Source organism: Schistocerca serialis, chromosome 2, assembly GCF_023864345.2.
Source record: "Schistocerca serialis cubense isolate TAMUIC-IGC-003099 chromosome 2, iqSchSeri2.2, whole genome shotgun sequence".
Classification (NCBI taxonomy): Eukaryota; Metazoa; Arthropoda; class Insecta; order Orthoptera; family Acrididae; genus Schistocerca; species Schistocerca serialis.
The window spans coordinates 500,029,570-500,043,580 of NC_064639.1; the positions used below are offsets into that span (position 1 = coordinate 500,029,570).

Below are 14,011 nucleotides of genomic sequence, written 5' to 3' on the forward strand. Positions count from 1 at the left end.
TTATTATTATTATTATTATTATATTAAGCATTTTATTGTGGTTATTAAAATCCTAGTCATCTACCAGTCCGGATAGCCGTGCGTGCTAAAGCGCCGTTTCCAGGCGGTGACGTGTCCCAACCCCGAATCGTATCCGCCTGGCGGATTAGCGACGAGGGTCGATGTGCCGAGCAGCCTGGACGTGATTTTTAGGCGCTTTCTCACATCCCGCTTCACGGAAGCTGGCTGTAACCCAAGTCCTGACACAATTAACACGATTCGCAAACGTTTAGAAAACTTCCGCGCACTTTCACATCAGAACGCTACAGGCACACAGTTGGGGTACACACACTTCCCGTCGCGGGGTGGGGTGAGGCAGGAGCGGATTACGTAATGGTGACAGGAAGGGCTTGCGGCCACCCTTAAAAGTTAGCTTGCGAAATCCGTTAATAAACATGTTGACCCTGCGACGTCAAACGGAATGATGACGATAGGTTGTATTTCAGGGGATGGGGGGTAAGAGTGCAGCCAGTAAGAATCTATGACCGCCTCCATAACGGAATGCTGAATCCGCGCCTCGGACTGCCGCTTTATTAGGAGGCTGTGTAGCGCGAGAAGCGGCTCTGAGTGAGTGAGTGCCGGGACTAGCATAATTGCAGACTTGGCTGCGAGCGACAGTAAAAGATAGAGAACATCGTTAAACATGGTCATCACTGTACGCACAGGCTGCACTGCACTTACTATTGGCGACCTGTTAAAACTAAATTACGGGTGATTATTTGCGGCAATTATGCAGGCGCAGGGTTCTACCGGGAGTGTTGCTGTACAAATTGAGCCAACCAAGAACCGTTCGTGGACTGATCCGACGGTTCGATCTGCCGCTGCATCGTCTCGGTTCCTTACAAATGACTTTTAGGTGCGAGTTTCATTCCAGGCCGCCGCATAGCTTGTACCTTTTGCATGGTTGAAGTACTAAGGCATTATCTACTTTATCAAGGGTAGAGTGATTCCAGATTATACTGTTCTTCATTGTTGACGATGCAGTCGTTCCATTAACGTGAAGATTTATTAATACCAGAATGTCTTCAAATTCACACATGTGACGAGAATGGAGCGAAGAACGGGACGGAGAGGGCTTTTGTCACTGCGAGGTTTAAACATGGCTGCTTGATTCAATGACCGTTTATAAATAAACGTTGAACTAAATAAGCCCTCGGTCACAATTTTTAGTCTTTTTAACCAGGTTTCAACACTTCCATGTGTACCTTCATCAGAAATTAAACATTTAAAGTGACATATCACGTATAAAATAAATATCAAGCCAGAAAGGCTTTAGTCACAAAAAGTTTTAAAAAAGAATGCATGAAAGGCAAACCACTATGGGACGCTCATACCTATAAAGTCACAGGTAGCCTTTCTGTTTTGAAAATTTTGTGACTAAAGCCTTCCTGGATTGATATTTATTTCATACGTGACATCCCACTTTAAATCTTTAATTTCTGTTGAAAGCACTCATAGAAGTGTTGAAACCTGGTCAAAAAGACTAAAAATTGTGACAGAGGGCTTATTTAGTTCAATGTTAATTTTGTCACTGTTTTACAGTATTGAGTACTGGGGATCAATTTCCCTAGCGGTCATCCAGATTCAGGTTTCTGCAGCAAGATACCATATTTTTTCCTTTTTTTATTGTAGTTTCGAAGGTACTGGCGCAAATTAGATTACTAGCCATGTCGTAAGTCGTTCCTGAATGAAGTATTCTCAAAACTATTTTGGCGTTGGCTGAAAATGGCTCTTAGCGCTATGGGACTTAACATCTGAGGTCATCAGTGCCTTAGAACTTAGAACTACTTAAACCTAAGTAACCTAAGGACATCACACACACCCGTGCCCGAGGCAGGATTCGAACCTGCGACCGTAGCGGTCGCGCGGTTCCAGACTGAAGCGCCTAGAACCGCTCGGCCGGCTCATTTTGGCGTGATTGCAAGTTTCTTAGCAACTAATGTCAAAAGGATCTCAGTTTTTATTGATTCTGGAAAGGTATTTGATAGCGTCAGTCAGGACTGCTGTAGTTGTTGTGGCCTTTAGTCTGAAGACTGTCGGTCTATACTACGCACGTCCCTTCATCTCTGCATAACGACTGCAACCCACATCTATTCGAATCTATTTACTTTGTTCGAGCCTTGGTCCCCATCTACAATTTTTATCCCCGCACTTCCCTTCATTACGAAACTGACAATTCCTTAATGCCTCAGCACATCTTCTATCAACTGATCCCTTCTCTCAGTCAGGTTGCACCACAAATTTATTTTATGCCTAATTCTATGTAGTACCTCCTCATTAGTTGTTCGATCCACCCATATAATCTTCAACATTCTCCTGGAGCTCCACATTTCAAAAGCTGCTATTCTCTTCTTCTCTGAACTCTTTATTCTGCACATTTCACTTCCGTACTTGTCTCTAATACATACAAATACCTTCAGAAAAGACTTCTTAACATTCAAATTTTTATTTGATGTTAACAAAGTTAACTTTTTCAGAAATGCATTTCTTCTAATGCCACTCTGCATTTCGTATACTCTCTACTATTGCTTTCATCAGTTATTTTGCTCACAAAATAGCGGTACTCATCTAAAACTTTTAGTGTCTCATTTACTAATCAAATTCCCCCAGCATCACCTGATTTATTTCGACTACGTTCCATTATTCTCATTTTACTTTTGTTGATATTGGTCTTGTCAAGTCGCTTTACATTCCGTTCAACTGCTCTTCCAAGTCATTTCCCTTCTCTGTAAGGATAACAATGCCATCCTTAAATCCTGAAGTTCTTATTTCTTTTCACGAATTTTTAAATTCATTTCCAAATTTATCCTTCGTTTTGTTCACAGTTTTCTAAATGTACAGATTGAATAACATTGCAGTCGAGGCTATTTTTTTAATTTATGGAAAAATGTGATTTGTTGGAGTTTTTCTCCAATAGCTGCCAATGTGCATGCGGAAGTCCCAAGAGCTATAATAAGGAACGCTGCTGACATATTAAAACCTAGATAATAGGAATCGTCTTCATTGCATTACTACAGAAGCTGAAGTAAACATGCTCGAAAAACATGTATATCGTCTAAGGTAATCTGAATGTAATACGAAAGTTATAGCTAATGGTCTGAGTTTTGGAAAACTTGGAAATCTGTAGTGAGTTCCTAGAACTAACTTACGCCAAGGACAACACACACACCCATGCCCGACGGGGACAGACTCCCGAACCGTGGCAAGACGCCCGAGACCGCGTGACTTCTGAGTTGTCCTTTCAAAAACACACTACCTTCATCAGCGCCTGCTAATTCAATACCACACGATTGGTTTATCAACTCACCTGACAAGGACAAATATTCAACTTTTGCTTCTATTTCTCTTATGTTCTACTGACATGAATTCTTTCATTTATTTTAACAACCGTTTCTTTCTGACAGCGTCGTGTGATGCATGCTGTATTCATTCCATTCATCATTTTTTCCACAGTTCAAGTATCTTCTCTAACTTCCGCTAATCCTCATTGCATATAAGAATGGGCCTTGTTTCGTATGAAACTTTGCGTAAGTCTTAAAAACTTATTTTATCTGCAGTATTTTAAAGGAAACACATATATTTTGCAATGAGAGAAAGGAGCGCAGAATATTACTTGGTATCGATGAAAGCACGAGGATTATCAAATGGCTTGGCATGTTTACTGCGATACGTAGTTGCGAGGTGGTGTGAACAACGAGGAAGAATTTCTTAGCATCAAAGAGGTTCCATATACATGTTGAATACTATTATCTAAGTCTTAGATACAGTGTATTCCGTGACCAGTTCGATAACAATCTAAGCATTTTATTTCAAACATCCAGTTGCATGTGGAAGTCTAAACTTTTTCTAAATCTTCGAACACGACTAATATCTGCAAGGGACACAAAAGAATTAATTATCTTTTAGATCATACAATAATTCACTTTTTATAAATAATACACTGTAAGTGAGAAAATTTCCCTAAAAGAGAGACTGCAACCAACATTCGTTTAAGTCAGTGGTAGTCAACCTGATCCCTACACACAGTAGTGTGCGTTCCAACTTTCATGGCGGGCGGTACGTAGTTGGGGTTTAAAAATAGTTTCCTTAGGTTTCATAAAATTCTGACATAAAATGTTTGCTCAGTAATTATTATTGTATGCCTTACCTTTCTGCAATTTCCGTGCGCCACCCCCCCCCCCCCCCCCTCCACCTTTGCGGGGCCACCCCCATTGCAACCCGCGCCGACTTCGTTCGTTTCTTTCGTCAATCAACTCGACTGAATCGAGTTATCGAGTACTTGTACTTTCCTATGTAGCAGACGCTTCCGCGTCATCGTATTTTATACGTTTCTGTCTGGCACATAGATTGCTAACACCTACCTACGAGAAAAGTCGCAGCCATTCTACTGAGCTCGATACGTTATTCTGTCAGGCATTTGTTCAAGGAAAGTCGCGAATACTCTACTGTTTTGTGATTAAAAAGAGACTAATGGGAGAGATTCTTCAATACAAGCAAACGAGCATAAACACCCTTAATGATCGTGATTTTGTTATGCAAGCGTTGTCTATTTGTCCTAGATCTGACTATCCTACTTAAGCACACGCTGTACAAAATATTTGCTTGTCTGCCTGCATCTATTGCTACAGTAGAAAGAAGCTTTTCAAGATTGCGGCGTACAAAGACATGGCTGAGGTAGACACTGGAGGGGGATCGACTTAATGGCTTAGCTCTGTTGAACGCTCACCCTGACATTGATTGTCCTATTGACGATGTAATTAACCAATTTGCCAGGAAGAATAGGCGCATAGCACTCATCATTTAAGGAAGAGAACTGTAATTGTAACTTTTTTATATCATAAGACGGAATTGTCTTGTATACGTGCATAATCAGTTTAAATAAAACTTTCTTAAACTTTGCATGTGACTTGATTATTTTTTATTACGGTAAAAGTAAAGGTACTTCAAGATATCTTTAGCGTCCCCTCCTTGAGGTTTTTCTGTATCCGCCACTGGGTCAATGTCATTAATTTACTTTCGAGTGTAATATGAATTTACTTGCTGTTCAAGAAACAGAACGTAACCGTCAGATTCTGGTATGAAATACACCCCGTGCAAAGAAACTGAGCGCAGTAAAGCACCGACAAAAGTAGCGTATGAACTGCAAGAAACGCTGTTATACGATGTAAATCAAGACAGTACTTACTTTCTCCAACTCGCCGAGCATGGCGCTGCAGTCGTTGTGTGCTGCTGAGGCTGACTGTCACGACATCTATGAAAGAACAGAGAAAACAAGTGTGAGAACGAATGATATTTGCTGGAGTGGAACGCGCACACTTTTTTTATTTTTACTGCCACATCGCCTTAGTTATTTCGGTTATTAAACAAAAATATTATTGCAAAAAATGAAGACTTCTTGAAATTGTAACTGAATTAGTTTCCGTCATAGAAATAGTTGTAAAAAATATTTCAAATGTTATCAGAAGAAGTTCAGTCAAGAGTTGGACTTCCTTGTGTAGTTCAACCTTTTCAGTTTTGTGTAAAATTGTTCCCACTTACGAGCTGAATACTTACAATCAGCCTACACATTTATTTCTGTTGGCAGGAGTTCAACTTCATAGTTATTCATTGTCTGTAAGGATTTGTATATTTAAGAATTGAACGTATAACGTGCATGTAAGAGGCGGTGGATATTTTGACACGTTTCTGAATGAGTTCATTCTATGTCGCTAATATTTGTTATTTCTTATAAAGCAACAATAATGTCTGCTATCTAGCCTAAGATCTTTGATAAAATCTACTTATACTGTAAATATTTGTCTGGCTCGGCGACTCTGTGAACCACAGCTTCTCACTAGCACAACAGGTGCCGGGCTTGAAGTTCTCTTCGCCTGCTAGACGCAGGGTTTCCTGAAGTGTGTTCCGCGGGAAGTGAATACGTGCTCCGCGAAAAACTATTAAGAAGGTGAATTTTTTCGGAATTTTAACGATACCAATTTTTTTAGAGTTTTATTATGATTTTTGTGTTGTACTCATGATTTAAAATTAAAGTAATCTCTGATTAAAATAAGCTTTTCTCATTTAAAAAGAAATTATTACCCTTGAAAATAAACAAAGTGTTACATCAGCGTACCATGGTTCTAAGGTGTTCCATCAGAGGAAAAGTTTGGGAACCTCTGTGTCAGAGGGTGACAGCCGTTTGGAATGTCAACCCACATAGTTGCTTTCGTTACGCAGAACTAATAACTTACTTTTCTAGCATATCTGTGGATGAGCAACCCTTATTGGCTTACACGTACTGAACTATTAGATAACCGTAATTAGCTGCTTGTGATAATAACGCTTTCGCCAAAACTTTTCTATCTTCTGAATCGTAATACTGGAACAGACCAGAAGTTCAAGAAAGTTCTGTCTCCTGTTCTGGACTGGAATTATACCTAAATTTTTTACGAAACGTTGATAGCGAAGACTACGTACAAAATTTATTAAATGAGTTCGGTCCTATTACTGTGGCTGTGCAAACTGTTTTATTTATTGAAAGAAAGTGTGATTAAGTGCCGGACTACGAATCCATATGTCAGGTAAATGTCAGGCAGTCCTACGAATTTTATTTGTCACTAGCACTGTTTTTACCTCTGGCGATGTTTGTTATTGCGCAAATTCCTGATCCGGTGTGCAGGTTAAACTTTAGGTTTCTCTATAACTGGAAGCCACTTCAGAGATCACAGGAGAGCAAGGAGATACCACCTCCGATAGGATCATGGCCAAAAGTAGAGCACTCCGGTGTTAAAACAAATCTTTGCGTTGATGACTACTGCACTTTCTATATTTGTGAGGCTGTTAGTGGCAGGAGACATACACATGAACTTTTTTCTTCCATATGCTACGCACGACGTCACATCGTTACTACAGACACTACGTAAAACCAAGAATATCTATTAGACTACTGAAATATTTCCCACATAGAGGACGTTTGGTTCGTGGAATTTTCGTTTATTTTAGAAATAGTAACTTAAATACAGTCTTGGTCGTGCTCAAAGGCACAATTACACTTTCTTTCACGCTACGAATGTCGATTGGAGAATTTATGTATCATGTACAGCGCCTGCGGGGTTCAGCGTTTTGGATGTAACATTTGGATAATACCGAAACTGGAGCTCACAAATATATTTCATTTGGGAGACATTGGACATTTTGATTCAGTCCGAGCGGACATAGGGGCGGATAATATTTGGGAATAATAGATTCGAGCTACAGAACACTCTGGTAGAAAGTGATACATAGCAAAGGACGTTCGATGATACGTCTCGATCATTAACAGAGGCGACCCTATCTATGGGTGCAAAGGGTGCTGCTGTTTGCTGATGATGCTGTGATGTATGAGAAGGTGTCGTCGTTCGTTGTCTGTAGGACACAAGATGACTTAGACAAAATCTCTAGCTGGTGTGATGAATGGCAGCTGGCTCTAAATGCAAATGGTTCAAATGGCTCTGAGCACTATGGGACTTAACACCTGAGGTCATCAGTCCCCTAGACTTAGAACTACTTAAACCTAACTAACCTAAGGACATCGCACACACCCATGCCCGAGGCAGGATTTGAACCTGCGACCGTAGCAGCAGCGCGTTCCAGACTGAAGCGCCTAGAACTGCTCGGTCACAGCGGCCGGCTCTAAATGTAGAAAAAGGTAAGTTAATGTAGATAAGTGGAGAAACAAACCCGTAATTTAGAATACTGTGTTAGTGGTGAGCTGATTGACACAGTCACGTCGATTAAACATCTGGGGGTAACGTTGCAAAACAATAAAAAATGGAATGAGCTAGTAAGAATTGTAGTAGATAAGGCGAATGTTCGACTTCGGTTTATTGGAAAAATTTTGAGAAAGAGTGGTTCATCTGTAAAGGAGACCCCATATAGTACACAAATGCGACCCACTGTTGAGCACTGTTCGAATGTTTGCGATCCGCGACAGGTCGGATTAAACGAAGACATTGAAGCATTTCAGAGTTGGACTGCTAGATTTGTTACCGGTAGGTTCGAATAATACGCAAGTATTACGGAGATGCTTCGGGAACTGAAATGGGAACCAGGAAGGGAAGGCGACGTTCTTTTCGAGGAGCACTACTGAGAAAATGTAGAATCCCGGTATTTGAGGCTGACACCAGAACATATATTTCGCGTAAGAACCAAGAAGATAAGATTATAGAGATTAGGATACGTTCGGAGGCATATAGATAGTCGTTTTTGCCCCGCTCTGTTTACGAGTGGAACGGAAAAGGAAACGACTAGTTGTGGTACAGGGTGCCCATCCCACGCCCCGTACAGTGGTTTGCGGAGTATGTATGTATGTGTGTATGCTGAAGCAGATGTAGGTGTAGAACCATTCTCTTCTTTTCCTTATGTTAGCACAAAGACACCACTTCTTGTCACCAGTAACGATACAGCATAGGAATGGTCGGCATTGTTCACGAGCCAGTTGATGAGCAGCAAACAGAGCTACACATGTGGCCATCCTCTGATTCTTGTCATTTAGGCTTAGAACATGCGGTACCTATACAACCGATCTTTGAATCTTACCTATTGCATGCAAATGTTGCGTTGTGGTGTAATGATCACCGTTCATCAGATTTGCCAGTTCTCGACTACAATGACGTGGATCATTGTGAATTAACGCGTTTAAACGACCTTCATCAAACCCCGAAGGTCTTCCTGAACGTGGAGAGTCACTAATGTCAAAACGATACGCCTTAAAGCGAGAAAACTATATTTTTGCCGTGCTGTGTACAGTGGCATTATCCCCATACACGACGCAAATATTTCTGACTGTCTCCGCCTCTGTCACCCCAGCTACATTTCTGCTTCGACCGTCATCAGTTATATTGCTGATGTACTCACGTACATCTTTAAGTATCTCGTTACCCAATGTAATTCCCTCAGCATCAGCCGATTTAATTTACCTACTTTCGTTGAGTTTCATCTTATATCCTCCTTTCAAGACACTGGCCATTCCGTTCAGCTGTACTTCCAAGTCCTTTGCTATCTCTGACAGAATTACAATGTCATCGGCAAACCTCAAAGTTTTTATTTCTTTGCCGTGAAGTTTAATTGAACCGCGAATTTTTCTTTGCTTTCCTTTACTGCTTCATAAATGTACACATTGACTAACATCGAGGATAGGTTACGATCCTGTATCACTCCGTTCTCAACCACTGCTTCCCTTTCATACCTCTCGACGCTTAATTACTGCCGTTTGATTTCTTTACAAGTTGTAAATAGCCTTCCACTCCCTGTATTTTACCCCTGCACTTACAGAATTTCAAAGATAGTATTCCAATCAACATTATCAAAAGCTTTCTTTAAGTCTACAAATGTTAATCAACCCAGGGTTGCCTTTCATTAACCTGTCTGTCTTCTATGAGAAGCCGTGGGGTTAGTATTGACTCGCATGATCCTACACTTCTCCAGAATCCACACCGAATTCCGCCGAGGTCAGCTTCTACCATTCTCCTGTAAAGAATTAAGCACTCCGTCTTCAGGCCACGAGTGGCCTACCAGGACCATCTGACCGCCGTGTCATCCTCAGTGGAGGATGCGGATAGGAGGGGCGTGGGGTCAGCACACCGCTCTCCCGGCCGTTATGATGGTATTCTTGACCGAAGCCGCTACTATTCGGTCGAGTAGCTCCTCAATTGGCATCACGAGGCTGAGTGCACCCCGAAAAATGGCAACAGCGCATGGCGGCCTGGAGGTCACCCATCCAAGTGCCCACCACGCCCGACAGCGCTGAACTTCGGTGATCTCACGGGAACCGGTGTGTCTACTGCGGCAAGGCCGTTGCCCCTGTAAAGAATTGGTGTTAGTATTTCACCGTTGGAGGGAAAAATATTAAGTTTTTCCTTCCTGACCATTTCGAAGTTTCCTTCTCTGGGCACTTTCGTGGTCATGCCTGAGCGATAGTGACAGTCACTGAGTCGTTCGTTACTCATGCACATTTCTTACAAATAAGAGTCGGTTTCTCCACACTGAGATAGCGAAATTCAATAAAACTACCCTGACCAGGCCGGACAACATATTTTGTCATTTCTTATATTTTTGGTAAAATCTGGATGACGTTAGTCGTTTTTTGTTTGAAAGTTGACCAGTCCCGGATTCAAAGGGGGGACAGGGCAGGAGAGTCATGGGTGTCTCATGCCTCCTCCTCCCCGCATCCCACACACACACACAAAGAAAACGTCACTAAAGGCGTTTATATTTTTCCATACATCAAGTTACAAATTTCTCTTGGGGAATGTAATAGTATGAAAACTAAGAGTCTCGAAAATGGGAAGGAATTCTAGAAAATTGCAAACTCTGTTCGGTCTCAACGGCTGTAGTAAGTATTCCAGCCAGCTAAAGGCAATCATTCAAATGCTGTTGTACCTGCTGCACCAACAAGTCCGATACAGTTCAAGAGTCCGAGCGTAGAACCGGCATATCATAGGAGTACAGAAATGGAAACGATTTCCACTTATAAAACAAAGAGAGAGAGAGAGAGAGACTTCCAGATTATAGGCGAAAACGACTGAAGGAAACAGTATTACCCCTACTTCAACGCTTGCACATGTCGTTATAGTTGTTCGATCATGTACTTCTTAATTTCTCAAAAGATTGATGTACTCCTCTGAAATGATTGCTCTGAAGATGTGCTAAAGCAACACACAAAGAACTGTTACATAGAAATTATTATTGTTACATTAAAATATGTCATATATTGACATACCATTACTACTAAACTCGTAGGCATCTATGACACTTTAAAACTGGTGGTGACAGAAAGTTACCCGTAACTGTAGGGGTGGTCATTACTTTGTACGATTCGCACCGTTCTTTGCGTTCGCCTTCTTCTGGAACAAATCGAGGGAAGATTTATGCTCGACAAACGTGAAAATAAATGAAAGGTGGCTATAACTGAGAATACACTGGAACTTCTGTTTATTTCAGCGGGTGCGTGGCGCGGTGGGTAGGTTACTCTGTGTGCTACCAGGTGTCAGCACCTTGCTGTGAGCCACATGCAAGCTGCCGATAGAATGCGCTGAGCACATCTACCTGCTAGAGAGCCTGTATATAGGCACTCTACTATCTGCCATTTACAATAATTTACTGAAGTTTCAGCAGGAGTGCCTGTAAACTACGCTTGCTGATGCTAGTAATTATCCTTCACGCTGGATACAGAACATTCTATACCCAACAGCTATTCCATTTCCTTGTAGAGTCAACTGAGTCACAGACGTTTATTTCTTTAGCTCGCCGTTGTTCCTGTAAGAAGCGGTTGCGCTCCTTCTCAGAGCTTTTTGACAATATTAAGGCTGTTTCATCCATGTAATTTCTGTGACTGCATTAGCCATAACTGTACCATTGTAAAATTTTTGTAAGACTTTCTTTATCTGTCGGCGCTCCCCTCTTATACTCCTCTTTGCATACCGTCATCATTTCGTTTTATGTTGTTGTGTTCGACATATCTTCTGGTTCATGTTTCTATCTTTGTTTATAGACCCGAAATTTCTACATCATCCACTGATAAAGCAGCTTTATCCTCAGCTCTTAGAAAGCATCAGCACACATTAACAACTGCAAGTACTTAATCCACTTTGACATCGACTTCGGGGGAAGGCCAGTAAACATCCGTAGAATCATTAAACTCGAAATATTTCCTACACAGAGTGAAAGCATGATTTGTGTCGTGCTGTTTGATTCGTAACGATGAAATGTAGAAATACAGGATTACTCAAAAACGGGCATCGTACGGGTTTGGTAAACACTATAGATACTAAAAATGTTAAGACAATTAATACGTTTCCATGGGGCTCCAAAACCCAGGTTTGCTAACCCGACTTCCCAATGCTGCTTTTGCTTGGTGGTATAAGCACTCCAATTCTGTTTTCGGAAAGAAAGTCCAAGCTGCTGGATTTCTCTTCCATAATCGATGTTCGCTCCGTTGCAAACGTCAATCGTTTTTGACAGTTGTTTGGGCTGTTAAGTGCCATCTTGTGACGTAAATGTAATACTGAACATAAGACTATCCACTTCCTTACTTGAAGAAAAACGGCCATCGCACTGACCAAATCGTAAACCAAAATAGCTGATATCCGGAGGGCATTGTGTAAAATAACTGGTCGGAAAACTGACCTTTGACTAAGCTAGCGAAAACAATTCTAGCTTTGAAATAAAATCGTCAGCGAAAATCTGTTTCCGACATTCAGTTTTCGTCTACGGAAGTTGGTTGCGTGTAAACGTATGAAATGAGCACAGACGAGAAATTAACTGAATCTCGCCGATCCGGTATTATGGACATGTTAGCGGGCAGCGGGTCTTTCCGGGGAACTGTCCAATACGATAGACGTGACGTGTCAGCTGTGTTGGTACCATACGTCCATAAAATGTATGTGTACGAGATCTGTTCAAAAAATTCCGGCACTTTGTCCACAAGATTTTTTCCTACGCTCACCTTTTACTGATTGTGCATGATCTCCTTCGAAATAGTGTCCTCCACAATTGATACACCGCTCCCAGAAGCAGTCTTGGTACACCTCTTGGTGGATCGCGCGAAGCGTCGTCTGTGAATTTTCTTTTGTCTCCCCTATCGTTGCAAATCTTCGTGAGGAGAGTACGGAGGATGAGGCAGCACAGTGATTTCGTTTTTTGTGGAACAGTCGCGCACCAACAGGAGTGAATGTGCGGGTGCGTTATTTTGATGCAAGAGCCATGAATTGTCTCGCCACATTTCAGGCTGTTTCCTTTTAACATTTTGTCGCAGGCGTTGTAGTACGTCCCGATAGTACAATGGATTAACAGTTTGTCCCTATGACACGAATTCCTGATGAACTAATCCTTCAAGTCAAAGAAAACCATCAGCATGGCTTTGACATTTGACCTGACCTGACGAGATTTTTTTGGTCTTGGAGAAACTTCAAATGGTTCAAATGGCTCCAAGCACTATGGGACTTAACATCTGAGGTGATCACTCCCCTAGACTCAGAACTACTTAAACATAACTAACCTAAGGACATCACACATCCATGCCCACGGCAGGATTCGAGCCTGCGACCGTAGCAGCAGCGCGGTTCCGGACTGAAGCGACTACAACCGCTCTGCCACAGCGACCGGCGGAGAAATCTACCCCGACCTATTGCGAATATTGAATCTTGGTCTCAACATCATAGCCGTAGACCCACATCTCATAAGCAGTTATGATTATCTTAAAAACACTTCGTTCTCATTTACGCAATCCAAAACCTCTTTCCACATTGCGAAGCGAAAGTCTTTCTGGTCTAAACACACGAGCCGTGCGACGAAATTGGCGGTAACACGATGCATTCCTGGATGCTGTGTCAGGATTCCATGACATGATTCAATTGAAAGGTTACATTCTTCTGCAGTCTCTCGGACAGTCAAGCTTCGACTGGCACGTACAATTTCGTTGACGTTCCTGACATGAGCATCGTCGGTAGACGTCGAAGAGTATCCTGAACGACGGTCATCTTTAACTTCCATCTTTTTAAACCGTGTGAAGCATTCGAAACACTGAGTACAGCTTAAGCACTCATCACCGTAGGCTTTCTGCCTCATTTGGTGTGTCTCTGAATAGGTTGTATTGAGTTTCACGCAAAATTTAATGCAGGTGCGTTGCTCCTCTAACTCTGCTATTTCGAAATTCGCAAACTGTGCGACACAACGTTCTACTCAGTACAACACTGAAAAGTAACTAACAGGCATACAACACTGAAACTTCCGGTATTCGTCTATTAACCAAGGGCGTATGCAGAGATGCCAACCGCATTTCGCTACAACGCACCACTGGCCGAAATTATGAATATTCCGGAATTATCTGAACAGAACTAAACGATAGGCGAACGCGCGCGCACTTCATTTGGTCATGTTCCGTTCGCATTCGCCAGTGTTTGTTTGTGTTCCGCTCGTTTTCGCTCCATTAGCGAACTACCAAAGGAAGTTCGTG

The 14,011-nt window shown here is 41.9% G+C and overlaps 1 protein-coding gene across 1 annotated transcript in view; it reads right to left on the minus strand.

Annotated features, from left to right (window-relative positions):
* Nucleotides 1-14,011, minus strand: part of LOC126457445 (unconventional myosin-XV) — a 945,978-nt gene that overhangs the window by 560,760 nt on the left and 371,207 nt on the right. Inside the window, exon 2 of the mRNA XM_050093727.1 lies at nucleotides 5,225-5,290. Coding sequence (XP_049949684.1) covers nucleotides 5,225-5,245 — 21 coding nt within the window. The 5' untranslated portion in view covers nucleotides 5,246-5,290. The remainder of the gene's footprint in view (nucleotides 1-5,224; nucleotides 5,291-14,011) is intronic.